The sequence below is a fragment of the Odontesthes bonariensis genome, chromosome 3 (assembly GCF_027942865.1).
Source record: "Odontesthes bonariensis isolate fOdoBon6 chromosome 3, fOdoBon6.hap1, whole genome shotgun sequence".
Lineage (NCBI taxonomy): Eukaryota > Metazoa > Chordata > Actinopteri > Atheriniformes > Atherinopsidae > Odontesthes > Odontesthes bonariensis.
In genome coordinates this window covers 25,462,222-25,484,767 of record NC_134508.1, presented here as the reverse complement: position 1 = coordinate 25,484,767, position 22,546 = coordinate 25,462,222, and the positions used below count along the sequence as shown (strand labels likewise).

At 39.1% G+C, this 22,546-nt stretch overlaps 3 protein-coding genes across 3 annotated transcripts in view; 1 reads left to right on the top strand and 2 right to left on the bottom strand.

Annotated features, from left to right (window-relative positions):
• Positions 1 to 7,190, top strand: part of uba7 (ubiquitin-like modifier activating enzyme 7) — a 35,037-nt gene extending 27,847 nt beyond the window's left edge. Inside the window, exons 22-24 of the mRNA XM_075461236.1 lie at positions 2,850 to 2,951; positions 4,269 to 4,351; positions 6,157 to 7,190. Of these exons, the coding sequence (XP_075317351.1) occupies positions 2,850 to 2,951; positions 4,269 to 4,351; positions 6,157 to 6,289 (318 nt within the window). The 3' untranslated portion in view covers positions 6,290 to 7,190. The remainder of the gene's footprint in view (positions 1 to 2,849; positions 2,952 to 4,268; positions 4,352 to 6,156) is intronic.
• A 430-nt stretch (positions 7,191 to 7,620) lies between these two features.
• On the bottom strand, positions 7,621 to 10,073 carry LOC142377854 (PAK4-inhibitor inka2-like). The gene is made up of 2 exons (XM_075462179.1): positions 9,886 to 10,073; positions 7,621 to 8,689 (listed from the first exon to the last, which is right to left on the bottom strand). The coding sequence occupies exons 1-2, from the start codon at positions 9,886 to 9,888 to the stop codon at positions 7,760 to 7,762; spliced, it is 933 nt and encodes a 310-aa protein (XP_075318294.1). The 5' UTR covers positions 9,889 to 10,073; the 3' UTR covers positions 7,621 to 7,759.
• A 1,551-nt stretch (positions 10,074 to 11,624) lies between these two features.
• gnai2b (guanine nucleotide binding protein (G protein), alpha inhibiting activity polypeptide 2b) overlaps positions 11,625 to 22,546 on the bottom strand; it is a 43,673-nt gene continuing 32,751 nt past the window's right edge. Inside the window, exons 4-9 of the mRNA XM_075461233.1 lie at positions 19,181 to 19,341; positions 17,366 to 17,494; positions 14,488 to 14,617; positions 13,984 to 14,137; positions 13,645 to 13,837; positions 11,625 to 12,752 (exon numbers count right to left, since the gene is read on the bottom strand). Of these exons, the coding sequence (XP_075317348.1) occupies positions 13,647 to 13,837; positions 13,984 to 14,137; positions 14,488 to 14,617; positions 17,366 to 17,494; positions 19,181 to 19,341 (765 nt within the window). The 3' untranslated portion in view covers positions 11,625 to 12,752; positions 13,645 to 13,646. The remainder of the gene's footprint in view (positions 12,753 to 13,644; positions 13,838 to 13,983; positions 14,138 to 14,487; positions 14,618 to 17,365; positions 17,495 to 19,180; positions 19,342 to 22,546) is intronic.

The window sequence follows — 22,546 nt, the reverse complement described above, 5'->3', positions numbered from 1 at the left end:
ACCTCTAAGACTGAGGTTTTAAACTAAACTCAACTACCTTTCCCAAATTTAATTGGATAGGCTGTGTTTATATATATATATGAATATAGTATTTGTAAAATAGCTCTTCCTTTTTATTGAACTTATTTATAGCTGCAGTATTTACCTTGAGTGCATCTGTTTTATTAAATCAACTATATTAAAACAACTGCCAATGGGAGATTGTCTGTATGTTATTTGCTGCAGAAAAGTGCGTGTGAGCTTTTAATTTGTCACTTTTGGCTCAACGGAGCCCTAAGAGAAAGCAGCTTTCTGTTTCACATTTCTTGTCTTCCCCCAAAGACAACTGTTTAGTGGGGACATAAAAAAAATTATACCGTAGTAGTTGTGCTCGTTGAAGACCATTTGTAATTGTTTCCAGCAGTCAGTCAAGTGTACGCCACTATGCATATGGACTGATATGTAAGTTGATTTGCTTCAGGTTCCTGCCAGAGGCTAGAGGAAGGGAGGAGGGTGTAAAAATAGCCTGCACGCCTGTTTTGCATTGTGTAAAATCAGCATCTACACACAAAAGCACTCTTGAAAATTTTTGGCACGGGAGCACTCAAGAATAAGGTCCATCTTGCTGTCCAACAAAGGTGTTGCCTTTGCCAGACCATTGAGAAGAATTCTCTTTCTTGCATATGTGCATTTTTAGGATATGGCTTGTTTTGCCCACAAAATGTTTTAAGCTCTCATAAAACTCTGTGCACACATCTAAAAAAATGCAACAGACCAGCGTTAAGATTTGTATCTTGCAAGCAAAATATCCTTTGTCTGAAAACTGGGACAAAGCACATAGACACCCAGTTAAACACGGGGAGAAATATGCTTCAAGCGTGTCTCCACAACCCCAAACCGAGTAAGTGGTAGGAGTAGTTTGTGCTGGTCGAAACGTTCCCCATGGCTGCTGGAGCAGAGATAATTGGACCCAGGTTCAGCTGGGGTTTTGGTATTCACAACTCAAGCCAAGTTTTGGTCTTCACAACTTCTCTTGCCAGACAGTGCCTGTGTGTGAGCAGTCGTCTGACCAGGCGACATATTTTGACTTATTTTCTGCATGTGAGGAATTCTGACCCATTTCAGTCAGGTGATATTTTTTCTTTCGTAGGTCTTAGATGTGTGGATTATGTTGTTTAGGGTAGATGTGTTTATATTTGCAGGGGTTACATTAGTCTGTCTGGGTGCCTGGGTTTGTATTGTGTCCGTGTTTGGAGTTCAGAAGTTGATCCTGTAGGTGTAGTGACTTGTAGATGTTGAATAATTGTTGGGTCATATATCTGATCTCATGACATATGTCGGGTATGATGGCAGTACTTTAGGATGACAGTGGAGTGTCGGAAGTTGGAGGAGGCCATTACTTGTTTAAATTGGTGAAATCCTATCAATTATTGAACATGTTGTTAGGCTTCATTTTTAATCTTGGCTCTTGACTGGGCACATTCCGTTTTATCTTAATGATTGTATGCAGCTTGTAGCATGGCTTAAAGAAGCGAAAAACTGTTGCCAAATGTGTGATAATGATCCCATAAAAACTTTGTCCTATGTATGTTGTACTATCAGAAATGCTAAAAATCCTATAATTAGGAGTAATTTGACCATTGGTGTTGATGAGCAACTCATCCCAACAGTCATCACGTCTCACACCAGGGCAACACAAAAACATTGCTTTACATTGTGAGTGAGCAGTAGAGTGGTGTTTCACCCCATGTCCTCATATGACCCGCCTATGATAATCTACTAGAGAATTTATAAAAGTGACAAAGTTCTCTCTGAGATGTTGGAATATCCCAGAATACATGCCATTTAAATTGGAAGACAATTTAGATTTCTTGTGCTTCCAGTGTTCAACATGTGTCTCTTAAGATGAATGGTAATACCTTTAGGAATACTTTGAGTTTATAGTAAAAGCATCCTCTGGTCAAGCTGTAAGTTAAACCAGTATTTTGCATTTACTACATACCTGTAAAACTAATTACAATTTCATGAGTCCTAAATGTATGTCTAGCACTAATAAGCAGATATTAGCATACTAAAAAGTTAAATAAAGATGATGGATGTATTGTACCTGCTAAACATCAGAATCATGTTAAACATCATTGTTAGTCTGCTACACGGCTACAGACTTGTCTCGTTTCATACGTGTGAGAAACCGCCACTAATCTTTATATCCCAGTCTGATGCTACTTTCCTACTTCACTATAAAATGTTATGCTCAAAATGTGCATTTATTATTTTATGCAAATTATATACTTGTGTGCAAGTACAAAAATACAAAACCAATTATGTATATATATATATATATAGAAAAAAACTGAAAAGTCTTGCATTTAAGAATGTGTCTGAAGATTTAACATAAGGGCTGAAAAATAGGTACTTAGAGTTCCAATTTCACCGACTTAAAGTGTAATCTGCAGGGAAAAAATAATCATTTGTTGTTATTTCACTGCCTAGAAGAACACATTCGTGATGCGGGTTTTATTAACATTCTTGAATTTTTTTGATGCCTGCATAGATTTTTAGTTGTACACATTAATTGTAAAACGTTGAGAATTCTCAAAGATGCACCATAGGGGGGAAAAGTCACTCTGTCACACTTGAGGAAGCACCCTCTTGACCTCACGGTGGCTTGTTTGAGTCTTCTGACTGTTTTCAGCTGGTTTATAAGACAGAGATGAAAAACGCAGTCGCTCTGGCCTCGGCGGTCCGAGGCTCTTGTCATGCACTCAGACATTTTCACGCAAGCAGTATTTCTTCTGTCAACTTGGTCTGAATGTGTTTGTGCGTCTTGAAGTGTGTAATGTGCAACTATGTAACACATCTATCAACAGGTTGCAGGAAAGAAATTCACCCTGTGGGATGACTTCCTGGTTGAGGGCAGACGCAGCGATCAGCAGGAAATGACCTTGGAAGATCTGCTCCGGTACATTAAGGTAGGGAAAGGAAACGATGTTTGCTCACGCATAGTTCTTCTGAGTACACTTTTACAATTCTTTTTAAAAATGTTTTCCACTTTTATTTCCTAAACCTGCTCAACTTCCACCAGGGCACACAGTGCAATGTCCATTGTTTAAATGATTGGCCATTTTACACTTGCCTTTCAAAACTTCACGGATGTTATACTTCTCTTCTTGCAACAAAGTTTGTATGGATGACAAAGAATGGGTGTAGATGGGTGAATGATAGGGCCATTTAAAACAGTAACTTAGAAAATTGTTTCTTTGATAACTAAAATTCAACTTTCAACTGAATATACACATGTATGAAGCATTATTTTGTCTTTTTTGCCATGAAACTGTCTCAGTGGTTCAAAATGGAGACATACGTTGGCTACAGGCCCCGTGGAAATTTTTAGATTTTACAAAACAATCGGACGCTTAGTTTGTCCGTCTACACTGGTGTTGTTTCACTGTATGAGAGAGCATGCAGTAAATAGGCTGAAAGCTCACTCTAGCACACACAGCAAACCAGGCTAAATACTTACCATTCCCTCGTCTGCAGTTTGGCCACAGACAGTTGGAACTGATTTCTCTTCAAGGCTCAAACTCATTTTGAGTCTTGTGTTGAATTGGCCCTGGTTGGTAAGATGCTACGCTGCAGATAGGAATGCTGTGGTTGCTCAAAATCAAGTCATACATTTTTCTGTGACATATAGGCTCAATGAACTCTGAGCTTTACTGTTGGTCTACGCCTCTGTGTTTAACAAATGCAGCGTCACATGACTTTTCCCAAATTTTTTCATCTTTTGTTACATTTTAGACTCTTTTTTAAAAAGACTGAAATATCAAGTTTGTTTTAGGATTTAGACCCTTCACTTTCACAGTACTTGTTAAGGCACCTTTAGCAGCATCACAGGCTCAAGTCTTCTTGGGACTGATTCTACAAGCTTCTACAAACTTGGACGGGACTAGTACGCAGTCATTTTCAGGTCTTCCCAGAGATGTTTGACTCAGTTCAGGCCTTGACTCTGTATGTTCATTGTCTTGTTGAAATGAAACACTCAGCATGACTTTAAATGATTCTGAATCCATATCTACCTCTTCCTTATCTGGTCTCCCAACCCCTGCCCGAAGAAAGCATTCGCACAGCAAGATGCTGCCATGACCATGTTTAGAAACAGGGATGGTATTAATGACAATGAGGTGATGCTCAGTGTCTGTCTTCCTCCACACACCTTACTGGAAATTGTGGGGCTATTCAATAAGCAATATTGTACTGCAAATTTAACAGAAACATTTGTCTTTGTACAGGAAAAGTGTGACTTGAATGTCTGCAGTCTTTTCTATGGAACTGCTATCTTATACAATGGACATGAGGAAAGGCTGAAAAAGTGGTAAGTCCAGTTAATGCAGTACAGCCTTGCACATGGCTACACTCCTGCAGACTCGCACACAACAAATCACAAATAAGCAGCGTTCCTTCGTTTGTTTAGACACTAATGGCAGGCTGAGGTGTTTCCTCTGAGCCTACGAGGAGTGAGCCTGTTGACACAAACACACGCTTCACTGAACACAGATGATTGAGGCGCCTCCTCAGGTTTCATTCTGCTTGCTGAGGACAAGAGTTAAAGAGTAAAAAAAAATGAACTTTTGCATCTTGGAAGCTATGTTGTTCAGACCTGTATACTTCTGCAGAGGTTTAAAGAGCCTAAGGGTGTTTGAAATGACTCAGATGTCTCAAGCTGTGAACTCTCTTCGTCACTTCTTAATAGACTGAATCACAGCTGAATATACTCTGGAGGGTATGTTTTAATTCCTCGGAGAGAGGAAAAATAAATACATCACCAGAAGGTTTACATATGATAATTAATTAGGATGAAGTTGGCTTTTTTTTTTTTTTTTTGTCCAAATGGTCTTTGGACTTATAAAAAAAAAGGGGGGAATGGATTTATTGTTTTTGACACTCAAGTCTCAGGGGAGTTGGTGTTGTGATTAGATTAAGCTGCTGGGGAGACGGACAGAGTGCTGGCCATGTGGACAGCAGACTCTACATGACAAATGCACACTCCAGTAGCCACATCCTGTGGATTCTCCCCACCCCGTTCTTCCTGTGTTGAGCCACTGAAAGGGGAGTGAAGGGCTCAAAAACTGAAAGAACTTTTAAAAAAGGATTATTATGAAGAATGTTATACATTACATTATGTGTGTGCATAGTGTAATGCTTTTGGACGGTTTTTATACCGGATGTTAGGTGAAATCCTGCCAATCAGATGACAAGTGCACTGTATTTTTAAAGTTCCCATTGTATACTTTTCCATGTTTCTGCACTGTTGAAATTATGTATTATTACCTTTATTTATTTTATTTCTACAACTTTTCACTCACACATCAGTTAGTGAAATGCAGGATTTCTTCTGAGGCAGTGCATTCTAATGGGAGCGTGAGCGTGCACGTTATCCATCACAAGCACTTTAAAAGCGAAAGTTGTCACGCCACAAGGGACAAGTGATCCGCTAGGACTTTTCAGAGCATGGTACATTTTTGTACCATTTTTGCTTCAGAGGCGTGTCTTTGGGGAGAGTTGACCCTTTTCAGCTTCCTTAAAGACCCAGCTTTTTGAGCCAGTGGACGTAGTTTGTTTTTCCTGGCTCGCAACACTGTCTGAAAAATGTTTGGATTCATTTCACAGACAACATTTTCATGAACAAGCCCAGTACGCTGTTGGCTTTCCAGGGAAACTGAAAATAAAAGTCTATGCTAATCCATCACTGAAAAATGTTTCAAATGTCTGTGTTGTGTTTGCATGAGATGAATTAATTAATTTTAGTACAAATGTTATTGTTACACTCAGTGAAAAGGCTGCTAAAGGGGCTACAGGTACTTTGTGTTAATAAACTTATACACAAGACAACCATTTGTTGCTTCTACAACTGCTCAGAAATATAAAGTTACTCATACAAGCAGATGCTGAGCATATTTACCAAACTGAGATATCCTGCTGCAAAGGTTTGCAAATGGACAGAAAATACTTGTTAATGGGATCAGTTCAATATAAGCTCTGGTCAAATCATGGAAGTTGCTGATGATGAGAATGAGAAAAAAGAAAACCTGAGATTGCCTTTCTTGCATGAAACAACAAACATTTGTTTCCTGTATTTTTTTGGATAAAAAATGATTTTGTGTGGACATTTTTTTATAGCGTTTCTGAATTGGTGAAGATGGTAACAAAGGCGGATATCCCTGCTCATAAGAAGATGCTCGAGTTGATCCCCTCTTTTGAAGAAGATGAGGACTGTGAGACAGTACCAACTATCAGGTACAAGCTCATGTGATGCATTCAACACGAAGTCTCAACATCAGAAAAGGCGCCGCATGGAACTGCTTCAGTGTGACCAAGAAAATACTACCTTCCCAAGACAAAATGCTGTTTGATAAATGAATAGATTAATTTTAAGTCTGAAGTTTACCAAGTTTGACAAAGATTGACATGGAAATTATTTCTAGAGGTCCAGGCTTTGTATTCCTGTCAGTTGTGATTATTAAGCCCTCTTTGATGATGTAAAAGCCCACAATTACAGCAGGCCATCAGTTGTCCTGTTCCTGAGCTGTGTGCGAAAACTTATACCAAATGTTGTGAGACTGATATCCCATTCATCAGTTGTGTCTTTATCCTTGTCATTTTATTTTATGCCCAAAAAGGAATCTCAATAAACAGCTGTTTAATATCATGTTTTTATCACAAGTTTACAAACTGTTGAATTCAGTGCAGACTGTTTCTTTTGAAAGGTCTGCCTAAGAAGTTGGGAAGATGCTTTTCTCAGCATAACATGATTAGACACCACTGAAGTAATGCTGGGATCTAGGTTTAAGCAAGGCTGAGTACAGAATTGGGGCTATTGTATCACCATCCTCCACCCCACCACCTGCCTGCGTTGTTCATGTTGAAGAGGCTGGAATATTCTGCCAGGCCTTAGGTGGCTCATATGTACTGCTCTTTGTAGGCTCCAATGTGTGTTTTACTCCACACCTTCATATTACCATGCTCTGCTTTCCCGATTGACTAAACTTAAATTGTGCAATGTGAATCATCTCTGTTATCTTTGCTGCAGCTGTAGCGGAATTTTATCTTTAACTAGACTTATAATACGAGGATGCAAATTAAGTGATTCAATTGTTGAGAATTGTGAATTCTTGAACAAAAATGTAATAAAAGTGTCTTTGTGGAACAAGAATTATCTGTGTAGTTCCCTTACAGTAATGATTACCCTAATCATCTTTTAGATAGTTCTCTTAGTTATGGTACAGTGCATTCGTGACTATGTTGACCACCCCACACCCAACACCCAACCTCCCTTTTTAACTGGGAGAAAAACCCGTTCCGTTCACACAGTTCACAAAGCTTTAGTGTTTACTCTGCTGGTCCTCTAACTGACATATTTTCCTATTACCACTGGTTTGTATAGTTTGGGAAATTTCTGAATTATGAACACATCATTTCTGTGCACAATCCTGCCAAAAGCAGGCACAACACATTGCATTGATGTCAGTGACAGTAAGAATGGATTTAAAAAAAAAAAAAAAAAAAAAAATGAATGAAAAACATTCAACCCATTGAAAGATGGCTAAAACACTATCATTGTATATATTTTTTTAATATTGCAGCATTTACCACTGCCCAAACTTTTGCAGGGACAGAGCACATTTACATTAAATACACAAATACAAAAAAAAAATCAGCATTGACAGCAGAATAGTCCTATCAAAATTTGTATCAACAGGTCAGTCTGTACGTGCTGTCATGCTCAGATATAACCGATGATATCATTGCATATGATTGGTTGTCGGCTACCTGTCTTCATGAGAGCAGTGAACTGGTGGAAGTCAGTGTCGGGCTGATGCAGCCCTGTGTGAGACTGATGAAAAAAAGGTTTGAGAGACTCCAGTTCCACAGGGCAGGACATCCTTTGTGGGGCCTCTGCAGCTCTAATAAGCCTTGTGGAGTCACCCGGCCTTTGTCTCATCTCCACATTTTTAGACATCCCTGCCAGCCTCCGGCGCATGTTACCCAAAATGTCTTTTGCAAGACGCCGACCCGCACTGGGCTTTAGTTCTGCTGGCTCAGGGCAGTCGGGTAGGTCCATCCAGTTCTTTATCAGATCAGCAAAACTGTTGTCCCCCAGAACCAGGGGTTGTCTGTTCCTGCTGCTGCTCAGCAGCAATGTAGTCCAATCCTCTGCATCACTGGCTTCAAAAGAAGTCCAGCGCTCCAGGCAAGCATCGGAGGTTGATTTGGGCCGGATGCGACCGGAGGGTCCCCTGTTTGTACGGACACAAGCAGATGAGGAGACTCGCACATTTCTGGTCCTCCTCAGTACCACACCTTCATCCTGCCAGGAAGCCTCAGAGTAACCTGAGTCAAAGTCCACACTCTTCTCACTGCTGGGGGAGCCTTGTGTCAGCCGTTCTTGCTCCTGCTGCTCTTCCTCCTCTTCCAGTGGACTAACCAGACAGCAGGCGGAGTCATATGTGCTGGCTTCACTGGCGTCAGAAACACGGAGACGGCTGAGTCGCTCCTGCTGTGCCCTCTGTTTGCAGAGCCGTGTGACAGCAAAAGACTGGACACATGGTTCACTCAGTGGCCTGGGTCTGCTTATCTGCTTCAAATCCTGCAAGGACCTCATCATGGACCGCATGTGGTCCCTGAGGCAGTCAGTAGAATCTCCCAGACACAGCTGCACAATGAGAAAGAGACAAACTTAAAAGTCTATACAAAATCAAAGTTTCTATTAGAATCCCTTACAGCAGACCAAAGAGCTGTTAGGCAGCCTTCCAAAATATCCCATCATGTTCTGGCTAGTGTACCGGAGGCCAGAAAAGTTCCTTGAGTAATTTCCAGATCTGGGCCAGTAAGATTTTTACCAGCTGAGATCACCCAGTTCTACGACCATATAATAATTCCTGACAAACCTCAGAGCAGCTTTATGGACACCATCCCATGTAGTACGATCCCAGAAAATGAAACATTCTAAATCCAGAGCACAGCATGCACATTTTAAACTCAGAAAAAAAACTCTCCCTGCCTCCAAAAGTTAGAGGGGAATTTTGAACAAAGTCGAGCTGAATCTGGCGTAGCAAGCCCACATATCCTCTCTGGACTCCTCTAGCCTACAGGATGTTGACTGGTGTGTATTATAAAGCAGGAAATGACTGCAACATTTTGGAATTACCAGATTTTTCTCTTTGTGAATCATACAACCTTCCACTTTTCAGAGGGGAAAAAATAATGCTTGAAACTCCATCTACTTCTCAAAAATGACTTAAAAAAAATACAGCCACTAAACTTTTTACTGTCATAAAGTAGCAGACATGTTCTAAAACTATCCAGTAACTCAACTTTTTTGCTCCCACTGAGTTTGTTTTTTCAAGATCTTACAAATTTAGTTGGTTGAGCCCCTCTCTCCTGCCGTGTTTGGCTTGGAATAGTAAGTATACCACAGTGCCATGATGTTATCACAGCTGTGGGTGCTGAACCATTTGGCCCCTTGAGAGAGACTTATCTGACATACAGGGACTACTACACAGAGACTCTGTGGTCAGTCTGCCACTTTTTTTAAATGCCCTGTTCTTCTTGGCTGCTTTCACACAATGGGGGAGAGGTGATTCACACACTTATATGCATTTAATGAGGGCAATTTGGTTTGAATTTTTAAACTGCGAATTGGGGGGTGGGTTGCAAAAAATTGAAAGAAAACGTGATACACGTGCGCAAATATTCTTGGTGCGTCTTGCAAAGATCAGTTCGTGCACATTGTTTTTGCCAAGGGTTGTGTGCATTTAGGGTTAGCCTATCTTCAAGACGCTGCAACACGTACACAAAAAAAAACACAATCAAACTTTCAATAATCAAAACAGAGAGAAAAAAACTTACCATTTCCTGAATGAAAATAGTTTTCAGCGAAGTTCGAAACCGTTTTTTTCTGAGAAAAAAAAACTACCCTTCCTACAGTAAAAAGTTTAAAGGCACACCTTTGCTTGCAGTTTAGAATTTATTTAAGCGCAGTCAACAAGTCCACAGGCACCAGCTGCTCGGAGGTGATGCTTCTCTCTGCGTCCTCCTCCTCTGAACCAAATGAAGGTCTGTCAGCGCTCTTTCACGATGCGGACTTCTCTGTTGCAGCAAATCAGCGCACCGCATAAAAAAAAAAACCAGCCAATGAGAGGGCGCCTGAAACAAGATACCTCCACGAGTGATTTCACAGGCTCCCACTATGTGTAAATCTCTCCGGGCTAGACTGCTGGGTTTCCACATCTGGATCTGGGCAATGAGATTTTTCATGGAACCACATCGGCCAGATTAATTTATATGACTTCCTTCGCATTTCATTATGCAGCTTTTGGGGTGCTATTAAAACTATTTAAGCCTGAATTGTTTCAACAGACTGCACACACGAGTGTCTCATGCTATATGCATGATGTTTTCTACCAAAAGCACAAGAAGGTTGAAAGTATACTGTTACTCTCTCAAAGGGGAAAACGGTGCCGCAGATGTGGTTCAAGAATGACTACAAAAATAAATGTTTTGGGTTTTTTTTCACAACACGGAATTATCACTACGATATTGTTATATTTCACGAATTAACGCCATTTAAACCATCCTGCTCTTAAAAATGATTCCTGTAAAGCCTGTCACATGTAGTCCAGAACAGAGTTCCATTGAAAATGCAGGGGTAGCCTACAGTTTTTACATGACCTCACTAAGGTCGGTAAATGTTTCTCATAGTCTATGTAATAGTTTTTAAATGGTTGGAGTAAAATCCAGTGCTCAGATGGGCTGAAAAGTTAAATCTACTTACCGCCACCTTGTGGATCTTATTGGCTTTCTCCATACTGTTTCACAGCGATTATTGGAAAAAGAAACTATTCCTTAACAGTTCTTTTCCTAAATTCTGGTCCCTTTGAAATGCAACACACACTATTGGGCTCAAGTAAAGTTCTCATTTAAATAAGAACAAAACATTCATACCAGCACCTACTCATCGCACCTCTTTGAATGCCGACGACACTATATGATAATTCAGCCTAGTGGAGTGGTGGGAGACATTGAATTCTGTTGTGTACTTCAATTACCCATAAAAATCTGCTTGATTACACTGATGTGGTAACCGAAACATACGCAGAGATGTGTAGTCAGGGTTTAGATGATTCTGAACACATGAAGACCTCTTACTGAAACACAGGGGTTTATGCTTACAATTAATAATCAGTGACGTGAATGCAAATTTAAGAAGGAACTTCCCAGACAAAATTCCCCCAAAAAAGAAACAGATATTGAACAGGAGTATTAGCAAATGAGCATAGATCAGCTACAGGATAACAAATAGTTGATTACAGTGCAGACTGCTTGCAAGCATTACTATATTACATACGTAAAGACTGAATTGTGTTTTTTCCAATACATAAATACTTTTCTATCATAAACAAATACAGACAAGGCAAAATAATGTGCAGTAAATGTACAGATAAGACACCCCTTTATTACACTTCTACCTAAAGTTATATTCGGTTTACAGTTCCTATTGCTTATTAATTATCATCAAAGCATTGATCCTGACTTGAAGGAACAGAAGAAGGCATTTCTCGAAACACATCACTCTGTAGAGTAAAAGATACTGTGACCAAACTTTTATTTACATTTAACATGTGAATGACTTTTACCTTAATATCAATGAACAACTATCATACATTTGTCTTTTTGTTGTGGTGCATCCTAAATAATAGATTACGTGAACTTAGGTGGAGTAGAAATAGCCCTAATTCACACTATGTAGATAGCATGTCTCTAAAGAACAAGTGTAAACAGATATCAAGGCACAAACATATGTAAAAAGACTTGGAATGAAAAGACAGTAGAACAGTCCATGTTAAGAACAGACATAACCATTTAAAAATCTTAAAATAGATACCTTAAAACTGACACGTAACCATTTCTGTTTTTGTTCCTTTAAAGAAGTTCCCTTAGGAATGTTATTCAGTTTGTTGGGGCTACAGGCTAATCTAATGACAGTCATGCAGAACAATGCATTACAGTAAAAGAGTGAATATTGATTGTGTGTAAACATTGTACAAAACCATTTTCCCTTCATCCAATTTCATACTCCATGCTTGTTAGATTTCCTCTAAAAAATAAGCTCTGTGCAGTCAAAAGGTTCATAAAATTAGTTAACATAAGTTAATGCGATTTTTATAAAAAAGTATGTTGGGGTTGTTGTTTTTTGACAACTGTCTGCTCTCCCCACACCCCGAAAACAAAAAGTCAATTAGAGACCAAAGCAAATAAACAGATTGATAAAATCAAATATTATTTTAATTTAGATTATTTTCCATTTTCCATGTGCCACAATGAGATGAGGGGTACTTATTACGACACGTTTTGCTCCCCAGACTATTATTTTTCACTAATCCTACTCAGCTAATGTGTTGCAGTATGATATCATGTTACATATCAATTAAAGTCTTCTGATTGTTGATTGCTATTCTCAAATTAGAGGGTCATTTGACAAATCTGTGTTGCAGGTGTTCAGCACGAATAGAATAAGAACAAAGCACAGTAAGAAATATATGTATAAAAAAATAATAACGCATGAGACCGAGAAGGCTTGCAAAGCAGTGATTGCGGAAGTTCTGTCAGATCCCTCCTCCAGTAATTAAGTCTGTTATAGTTTTCATTATGAAAAGCAGTAATCATAACATGGCTATTGACGTCTCTCATGCAGTCAGTGTGCATCGGGCATCGTCCTGCAGAAAAAGAAAAAAGAAATCTAGTTTGTTGCATTAAATCAGGTCCAGACCAACAAGTTTACACAGACCTGGGCATCTTGATATAACATTCATCAAACATCAAACACATTTTAGAGAATGAATTCAACCAAGTCACATCAGACCCAAAATAAGCCCTTTCATTTGTTACTAAAAACACAGCCTTTCAGATATTTCCTCGTTTTTTTGCTGAGATTTAAAGGTTTAATATTTCATTTTTGGTGGTGTATGGAATATATATATTATTGTCAAACTAATTACACATTTTACTACGCTAAGCTAAAATTTATGAGTTCCAAGTCAATCATAGTCTCAGTCTTAATCTGTACAAAATATATAACGTTTCCTATTCTTACAAAAATTAATTAGATTTTAAGGCTGTATTTCATTCAAAGTCATATCCTGAACAACTGACCTGACAGGAAGCACAAAAAGCAACGATAACCTTGAGTAGTCTGGGTTAAAGCAGATTGGTAATATTCAGTGATATCTTGTGGTGACATTGGATATCAAATGTGGCCTTTTAGTCGTTTTCGACCTTTTAGAACCATATGAGCCTGTACGTGGACTGAGATCCTCGAGGAGCAGATTTGTTCCAGAGACATAGTTTAAGACCAGAGGTGACAGAGCATTTTGCAATTCTGGTAAAAGCTCCTAACCTCTGGAATGAGTTGCTCAGAAAGATTAGGGTCAGCAAAGCCACTAAGCACATTGCATAGTATTGGTTTAATACCGAAGTGTATCTGTACATGCATATTATGTGAGATCGGTGGGCCACCTAAATGATAAAAAAAGTTGTATGATCATCATTTATAATTTACAGAAACAGCCTAACCCTAATTTTCCCCACCCAGTCATTCCTATATCCTACCTTTAGAAGAGACCACAGTCCTTCAGATTGTTCTTAATAATGACGTCAGTGACCGCATCAAAGACAAACTGCACGTTCTTGGTATCGGTGGCACAGGTGAAGTGGGTGTAGATCTCCTTAGTGTCCTTTTTCTTGTTCAGGTCTTCAAATTTGGTCTGAATATAACTGGCAGCTTCATCAAACTTGTTGGCTCCTGGGAAGAAACAGTTAGAAAATATAAATAAAAAAAGTAATTTAATGTCAAGGAAGCGGTACGTTTCTCTATAACTTCCTGCAGATGCTGAATGCTGTGCTCTCAGGTAAAAAAAAATAAAACGCTACTGATATCCCACTGTGTACCTGTGTACTCAGGGAAACAGATGTTGAGGGGGCTGTGGGTAATCTTCTCCTCAAAGAGGTCCTTCTTGTTGAGGAACAGAATGATGGAGGTTTCGGTGAACCATTTGTTGTTGCAGATAGAGTCAAAAAGCTTCATGCTCTCGTGCATTCGGTTCTAAAGAGAAGCACAACCATCAGTCATGGCTTCTGGCTTAGACTTAAAGACAACAATGGATCAGAGCTGCCACCAGGGGGCACTGTTGTTTAGTACTATATCTTAAATGTGTAGATAATCATAAAAGATGACACCCTTCAGATTGGCTGCAACATTTCAGCACTTACAAGCAGTTCAATATATAGGAGTAAAGGAAAAAGAGGAAAAAAACAGCAACTATTACAGCAGCTATAAGGACTTTTATCATAAAATTACACTTCACATCGAAGTTCAATGAGCTACTAAAGTGATATCTTTCATGCAGGAGAGCACACGTACACACAAACACCTGACGATGAGTTTTTTCTTACCATCTCCTCATCCTCAGCCAGCACCAGGTCATAAGCACTCAGTGCAACACAAAAGATAATGGCTGTTACTCCTTCAAAACAGTGAATCCACTTCTTTCTCTCTGAGCGCTGGCCTCCCACATCAAACATTCTGCAAAGGAGATTGAAAAAGAAAAATATGTAAATTGTGTGATTGTGTATCTGTGGCTGGATAAAAAATAAGCTGCAAAAAGAGTAAGATGGGGCTAAAAGGGAGAAGGGTACTGAAGAGGACACTTTAGGAAGAATGATAGTGGATGAGAGAAGGAGAATGTTTACATTTCATCCCTGTAAATGCCTTCAGTTGATCCAAAATGCTGCAGCCAGAGTTTTGACGAGAACTAACAGCAGAGATCATATTTCTCCAGTTTTAGCTTCTCTTCATTGGCTCCCTGTTAAATTCAGAATAGAATTTAAGATTCTTCTCCTCACATATAAAGCTCTTAATGACCGAGCTCCATCATATCTTAAAGATCTCATTGTAAGATATTTTCCTAACAGAGCACTTCGTTCCCAAACTGCAGGTTTACTTGAGGTTCCCAGAGTTTCTAAAAGTAGAATGGGAGGCAGAGCCTTCAGTTATCAGGCCCCTCAATTGTGGAATAAGCTGCCAGTAAATGTCCGGGAAGCAGACACCCTTTCCACTTTTAAGACCAGGCTTAAAACTTTCCTTTTTGATAAAGCTTATAGTTAGGGATGGCTCAGGTGATCCTGAAACATCCCATAGTTAAGCTGCTATAGGCCTAGACTGCTGGGGGGCCTCATCTGACACACCTTTCCTCACTTTACTCTCTTTATGTATATGTGATATTATTGTGGTCATTAACTCGTGTTTCCCTGTTCCAACAGATATCCTTTGAATGGTGTTACAGTGCCGCCGTCGCGGTGGCCCCCTGCCCCCCCCCCCCCCTTTTTCTGTCTTCTCAAACCCCAGCTGGTCGAGGCGGATGGCCACCCTTCCTGAGTCTGGTTCTGCCAGAGGTTTCTTCCTGTTAAAAGGGAGTCGTTTCTCTCCACAGTCGCCTCAGGCACGCCGCTCAGGCCGGGAGATTGGACCGAAAAACAAAAAGTTTTCAGTGCAATCTGTTGGTTTTCTTAGCTAGGAAATTGTTTTTGAATTGGCTCTATATGAACGAATTGGATTATTTTATGAATTATGATTATTATTAATTAATTGAATTCCAATTGGCTTGAATTGGACTTACTATCTAAGTGCCTTGAGATGACATTTGTTGTATTTGGCGCTATATAAATAAAAATGAATTGAATTGAATTGAAATTACATTTCCATTGCTTAAGGTAGCTTTGAGCGTGGAAACTGTCAGACAGCTGACAAAAAATGTAGGATACAAGAACCAGGCGTGCCTCTATATTCAGAGCAAAGCAAAGCGTAATGGGAAATCTGAGAGCTGTGATCGAAGTCTGAGCAAAAATGGGGATGATAACAAAAATACAGTCTGAGCAAAGCATGATCTGATAAGGTCAGAAAATCACCTTACAAAACCACTGTGACAAATCTAAATCAAGCCACTGTCACTCTCTGCATCTTTAAGCTTTTCCCTTTCATAGAAATAGTGAAAAACCAGACAGAATTACAAGAAGGTGACTTTCTTCTTATTGATCGCCTCCGTGTATTATTCGGGCCAAATACTGAGGCTGTGACACAGGGTAAATATCAGAGAGTCTATCAGAAAACAGATCACACCAAAGCCACGTGGCGGCTGCCTTTTTTTTTTTTCTACAATCACTTGTGTTTAGCAGCTTTAAAAAGGTATATTTTATAGACAATTAAAGACCCAAAGAAGACAAACCAAACAGCTGAACAAATACAAATATGAAAGACTTGACCTCTTCTCTCCATTTACTTCACTCTTTCTTTGTGTCTGTGCTCTCGGTACTTTATAGAACATTTCTCACACATTCTGTATATTTACCTAAATTCTCCCATGCTTAAAGTCTCTCTTTTAAATCCACCATTAAGATATATAGCTATATATCCATTACTCACCCACACATGAGCGCTTAGGCTGGGTTAAGACATACAGTATTTCATTTAAGAGCAACAGTAGTCTGCGGTGTGTGGAATGACATGTTCAAACGTTATCACTCAATATGGCTATTTTTCCATTATGTGAGAGCTTTGTGGGCAGGATTAGATTTATTCACTCAGCTCTTAATGCAGTGATGATGATTAAGCTTTTAATTGCTGGTATAATTAGGCTTTTAAGTAGTGGCGTTGCACATTTTAAACCACAAGGGTTCATTGGCTCTTAAGGCTATTAATACTGGACCTGTTTTGTTTTCTGGGTAGTTGTACATAAACTACATAAATGTCCTGCCTACACACAGATACATGGGGGAAGGTCATGATGACTTTGTGCTAGCGCTTATTTTGGTACTGCAGTGTCCCATAATTCAATGGAATGACACATTCATATTAAACATTTACTATGTAGATATTCATATTTAACATCCAAGCCAAGATTTTGTTGCCCTGCTGCTCTCTGAAAATAGCACCAGTGAAAGACTTTACTGGTGCACTGGTCATGTTTTGTGAGCTTTTGTGTGGTTAGTAAGATTAAAATCTTTTTTTCTTTTAGCACTAAAAATCACTGGAAGCAAACATCACAGGCACACTGGGGTCATGTTGCCTAATGTCAAACACAGCCTCTGACTGTGGGTCAGCTGCTCAGTGAGTGCTCCCTGAACTCTCACATTGATCGCTAATGGCTAAAGCACTTGTTTTGACAAAAAAGAGCCCACGAGACAGTGGAATGCCTGTTTTTTCCTTCGAATTGGGCCTGTCATTTTAAAATACATCAATTCTACCTGATGTCAAGTCACTGATGTATGATCTTACTTGAAGTGCAGTTCCTTGAAAGTGAAGTGCGTCTCAACGATGCCGGTAGTCTTAACCCGAGTTCGTAGCACATCCTGCTGAGTCGGGATGTAATCTGCTTTGGCTATCCTCTCCAGGTCATTCAGGTAACTAAGAAAGAAAGATAAAAATCAAGATGGCAACATGATTTGCAACCAACAAGAAAGAGAAATTTTATTTGATGGTGAAACATGCAGTTGGGATTGTATTGAATGCAGTTTGGGGGAAATGTATTTCAGTATAACTTCAATCTCAGGAGTCATATGGGCTTGTGATGACTGAGACAAGGTGAGAACAAGGTCAATAAACATCAACTCTATGCATACAATGTAACAAGTCTCTACATGGTGAATCAAAGCTGGCTAATTTGTATCTCAAAAGGTACAGTATGTTTGAGGGATTACCGCTCAACCCATTAGCACTATGAACAATCTGTAGTGAGACGAATTCTATGGTAACGTGCATATGCTGTTCCCTCTGTGATCCATTTGAATACAATAATTCAAGTCAAAATAGGTGTGATGGCAATCATCCAAGATGTTTTGCCTTTAAAAAGCAAAGCTGTCTTCAGCATCTGGTACTTAAACAAAGATGAGAGTGTCACATACTCTCTCTAAACTCTCACAAAGGAAAAAGATAGTTGGTTGGATTTTTCTCTCCAGCCATCAAACTGGCCACATTTCTTTCACCTGTGCATTTTCATCTTTTAGTTCTCTATATAAAACGTTTTTCCCCTAACTTCTCCTCTGTCAATTTTTGTATTCGCTCTGACGTGTGACAGACTGCTGGTCAGCAGGGGGGTGTTGAAGCATCCTCACCATGCTTGGCTCAACCTGTCCCACTTACACAAGCACTGCATCATCTGCCAAAGCCAGCAGTGAGCTTTAAGTTGCCCAGCCAACTGACACTTTACAGAAAGAAAGAAATATGGGGTATATTCAGTATTTCACATCTAATGATCACACCATTCAGAATTTAAGGAGCTAAAAAAACTTGAAGCGATTGAAGTGAATAAAAACATAACAACTAATAAGACAAACATTCGTCTGCCTCATCATAGCAGCCATAGAAAAATACTCCAATATGAACTGCCAAAAGAGTTGCTCACGGTTATTTATCATGAAAATAATCAATTCTAACATCATTGATTGTCACATTTTTGTCTTGTGTTTTCATCCCTTAAGAGGAGCAAGCAATATCTAAGATCAAACCCAGAGAGGGTGAAATGATCCCTAAATGGAAGTTATTGGCTTATCTTTCACAGCTCCATTACTCCCTCGAAGAAGTCAGATGGGTTTTCACAGCGGCACATATCAGACAGGCTGCAAATGGGATCCATCACAACACCGAGCAAACAGCAGCCCCGAAGGCAACAATCTTCAACGGCCATTATTATAAAAGCAATCAATGCAAGCATCAGCCAAGCGCACACAATCAAAAACATATGGATCTGTTTTATGTTCTTTTCCAAGTGAGTAAGTTCTGCGTTTAGGCTGAAAGACAATCATCTATTATAAATGACTCGCAAGTACACATCATCTGACAAGTGGCTGTGAGAGTTTTCATTTATCTACATTTACATTTATATCTGGTTAACAGAGTCAGGAGTCACCAGGAGCAGCTCGCTCAATGATTGATGGACATGTAGAAAATCCTGACAGTAGCAGACCTAATAATAATATCAAAAAACTGAAATTTCACTGACTGACACTTAGCTGTGAGCTATTCCTTTGCTGAGATGATACATTATGAGCATTTATGGTTTACATTATGGATCGATTTATAAAATACACTCACTATGCTGCCGAGTCATTGAGCTGGTATTCTCGCGACCTTGCAAAGCAACTCTGTATGTCACTGTCCGCCCACAATCGCCTCATCACGTTGGACAAGTCATCAGGAAGAATGCCCTGCTCCTCAGCAGCTGCAGCCAGGGCAAAGAGCTGCTGGGCATCATCCTGCAGGAGGCGATCAGGAAACAGCACTGGGTTGTTACTGGGAGCAATGTGTGCCAGTGTCTACATTGAAATGTTTGTCCATAAAGAAAAGATGAGATTTTATCCATTGTATAGATCTGTGCATGCATTAAAGCAGAAATAATTAATCTGAAAGGTAATCATCTCATAAAGTTAACAGTTCTCACATGCACATTTTTACACTAAAGGGATTTTTGGTTGCTCTAAGTCACTTATAATGGCTAGGTAGAGATCCATTCCAATTGCAGTCAAGGTGTACATAATCTAAGGGTAAAATCCACCATGACATTTTCGTGAGAAATTTTTAAAAGTGAGCTGAAGTGAACACGAGGAATCTCTGATAATTAACAATATAAGCTGAAAAATATACAGAGATTGGGGGCTGTTCATTTTTATACAGATATTATGACCTTATTAAGATGACAACATCAGAAAAAGTAAACAAATAAAAATAAAAGCAAAAATCTGTAAGCTGCGCAGATCAATACAGTAGAATATGGGAAAAAACAGATAAGAGCAGTGCAAGCATATTTGTACATCATGTCAGAGTGAAAATAACACACAACCGATTTTCTCTGCATTTGTACAGTATTTGACATGGTAATATTATAAATCTGGGTTGAGAACATGTAAGATATAAGACATGTGTTGGTGTGAATCAAAGTAACACTGCAGGGCTGCTATAACAGACGGTAATGGGATATCCCGCTGTTTGCCACCTTGCTTGTTTCTCCATGTTGGCACTGAATCAAATAATAATCAAACATTTTTTGGCAATATGTAAGAGTCAGTTCAAAAGTGAAGCTGTGTGATTCCTGACAGTAATTTGAACATGTATGTAATCATTAACATAAGAAAATTCTGAATTATTCAAATTGAAAGAGCGCATTTAAGAGTCTTGGTTGGAAACACAAGTTGAGTTTGGTTGTGTGTGGGGGATGGCTCCTTGGTTTCAAGGTTGAAATGGGTGGCCCACGGGTGTGTGAACAGACGACAAAATCTGACGGAGATCATTTGACAAACTCAATAAAAAAAAAAAAATGGCACATCCCTGTGGTCATATCTGTCATTCTAGATAGAGTTGGTGTGCACAGTTGTAAGTGCACTATCCTGTGTATCTGTACTAACTAAAACAATGGTGTTGTTGCCACTAAAGGAAATTATAATGTAAAGAAACACATATGTAATAGTTTTTAGTGTGAATATAGAATTGACATGTCTTAAAATATTCCACTATACAAATGCTTATTAGATTTCCATAGGTTTCTATTACTTTTCCAATAAAATGTTGGTCTCCACTTCCTCTTGAAACCCTCTTGAAATAAAGACATATTACAAAAGACTCAAATGGCTTCAGCAGATGTCTGAAGTACATTTTGAGGAAGTCTGTTGGTTTTCTATGCTTCACTTATATCCACATGAAGCTCTAAATCTTGAAGAGCTAAAGGACTTTATAGGAATTTAGTTTGATGAGAGCATAGATGTTTGAGTGTAAAAAGAATAAATTAATATCAAATTAGATTACCCTCCTATGAGGTTCAAGGCAGAAAAACACCATGCATTCCCTGCCACCTGTCACTGTGCTGGGACTGCATGGAGCGCTGTGGATGTGTTCTTACTGTATGTGCTTGAGAACACAAATGCTGGGAATCAATAGGAAAGTAAAGTCGTATTTCTCTGATGTAGTGCTTTCCTCTGCAACTCATACTGTGAGCCTGGTCAAAAAAAGTGCTTGAACTGCTGTTGGCAGATGAGAGAGGAGAGGAGAAAGAGGGGCCAAGTTGGAGTGTTGTGTTTGCAAGCAGTCATGGAAAATTGGGGCTATACATCTCTTTGAGCCTGAGAAAAGTTTTTAAATTCATACTGTTGAAGATATGCAAACTTAATTGTTTCCATGATGATCAATTTTTCCCTAAAGTAAAACTAAAGTTACCATTCCTTCTTGGCCATTTACTATTCCTTTTTTTTTTTTTTTTTCCAGGGAAAAGAAACTGGGCCCAGTTTATAACCTTTCTGATTCTGCATGTAATGTTTGAAATGCAGTAGACAAAAAAAAATTATTGTTTTTTTTTATTTCTTTTACACTTTTTATACTTTATCAGTGTTTGGTCGAAAGGATTTTAAGTTGGCAATAAATATTCAATTTGCTGTTATTAACCTATATGCTGAATCAGTGGTCCTGTGATACAACTCTTCCTGCTCCCTCAGGTAAACTGAATAGCAAACAGAGTGGAGAAAAATGATATTGAAAAAATTCACATTTTTACATTTTCATTGTTTGTGCACGTGTAGGCAGAAAATACACAATCAGTGAGTGTTTGCGTGTGTGCACTGCCACACAGTGCTGATGTGTGTAAGTGCAAGGAGGCTAACGCTAATTGCTGTGTGTGGGCGTACCGTCATGTACACACAACCACTTGACAGATCTGAGGGTGAGAAAAAAAAAAAAAAGACAACACCACCACTAAAGCGCATAAGTGAAGCCACAATCTTTCGATTATGGTCTCAGTTAAGGGCTTCACTGTAAAAAAAAAAAATCAAATCACAGACTCCACAGGATTGAGTTCAGCTATGGTTAGTTTCGAGGTTGTTGAGAGTTCACAGGATGCAGCAGACTGCAGCTCTGCTTACAAGCTGTGACTTGCTGATACTGATGGTGGCACGTGTCCTTGTGTGTCTGTCTTTGCTGTGCGTAAATGCTTTTGTATCAAAGTTTAATGAACGCAGAGCTGAGCTCCTGTGAATGTGTGTTAATTAGGGCAACATCGCTCTCCATCTCCACTGGCTGTGATTGCAGTAGCCATACAAGACTCACTAGGTGGGCTTAATTGTCTTTGTTGTCATAACCATTTAAATGACACATTTCTGTGAATATAAAGCCTTTTTTTGTCATCATCTCCATTCCATGATGCTGCCTATGAGTCAGGCCGTAACAATATTGAAAATACAACTATTTCTTTAACCCAAGCAATATATATATATATATAAAAAAGTGCCCAATTAAACTTGTACCCATGATTGACTTCTGAGAAATACTCTGTTTGCTTGCTAGGCTGCCTACTCTCATACAGTATCTATGTAGTAAAACAGCGACATACTCACTGCTCATATTCTTGGTAAATTAACAACCGAAACAATAATTTTATACGGAGTTTAATAAACTGAGCCTATATTTCTTTTTACGTGG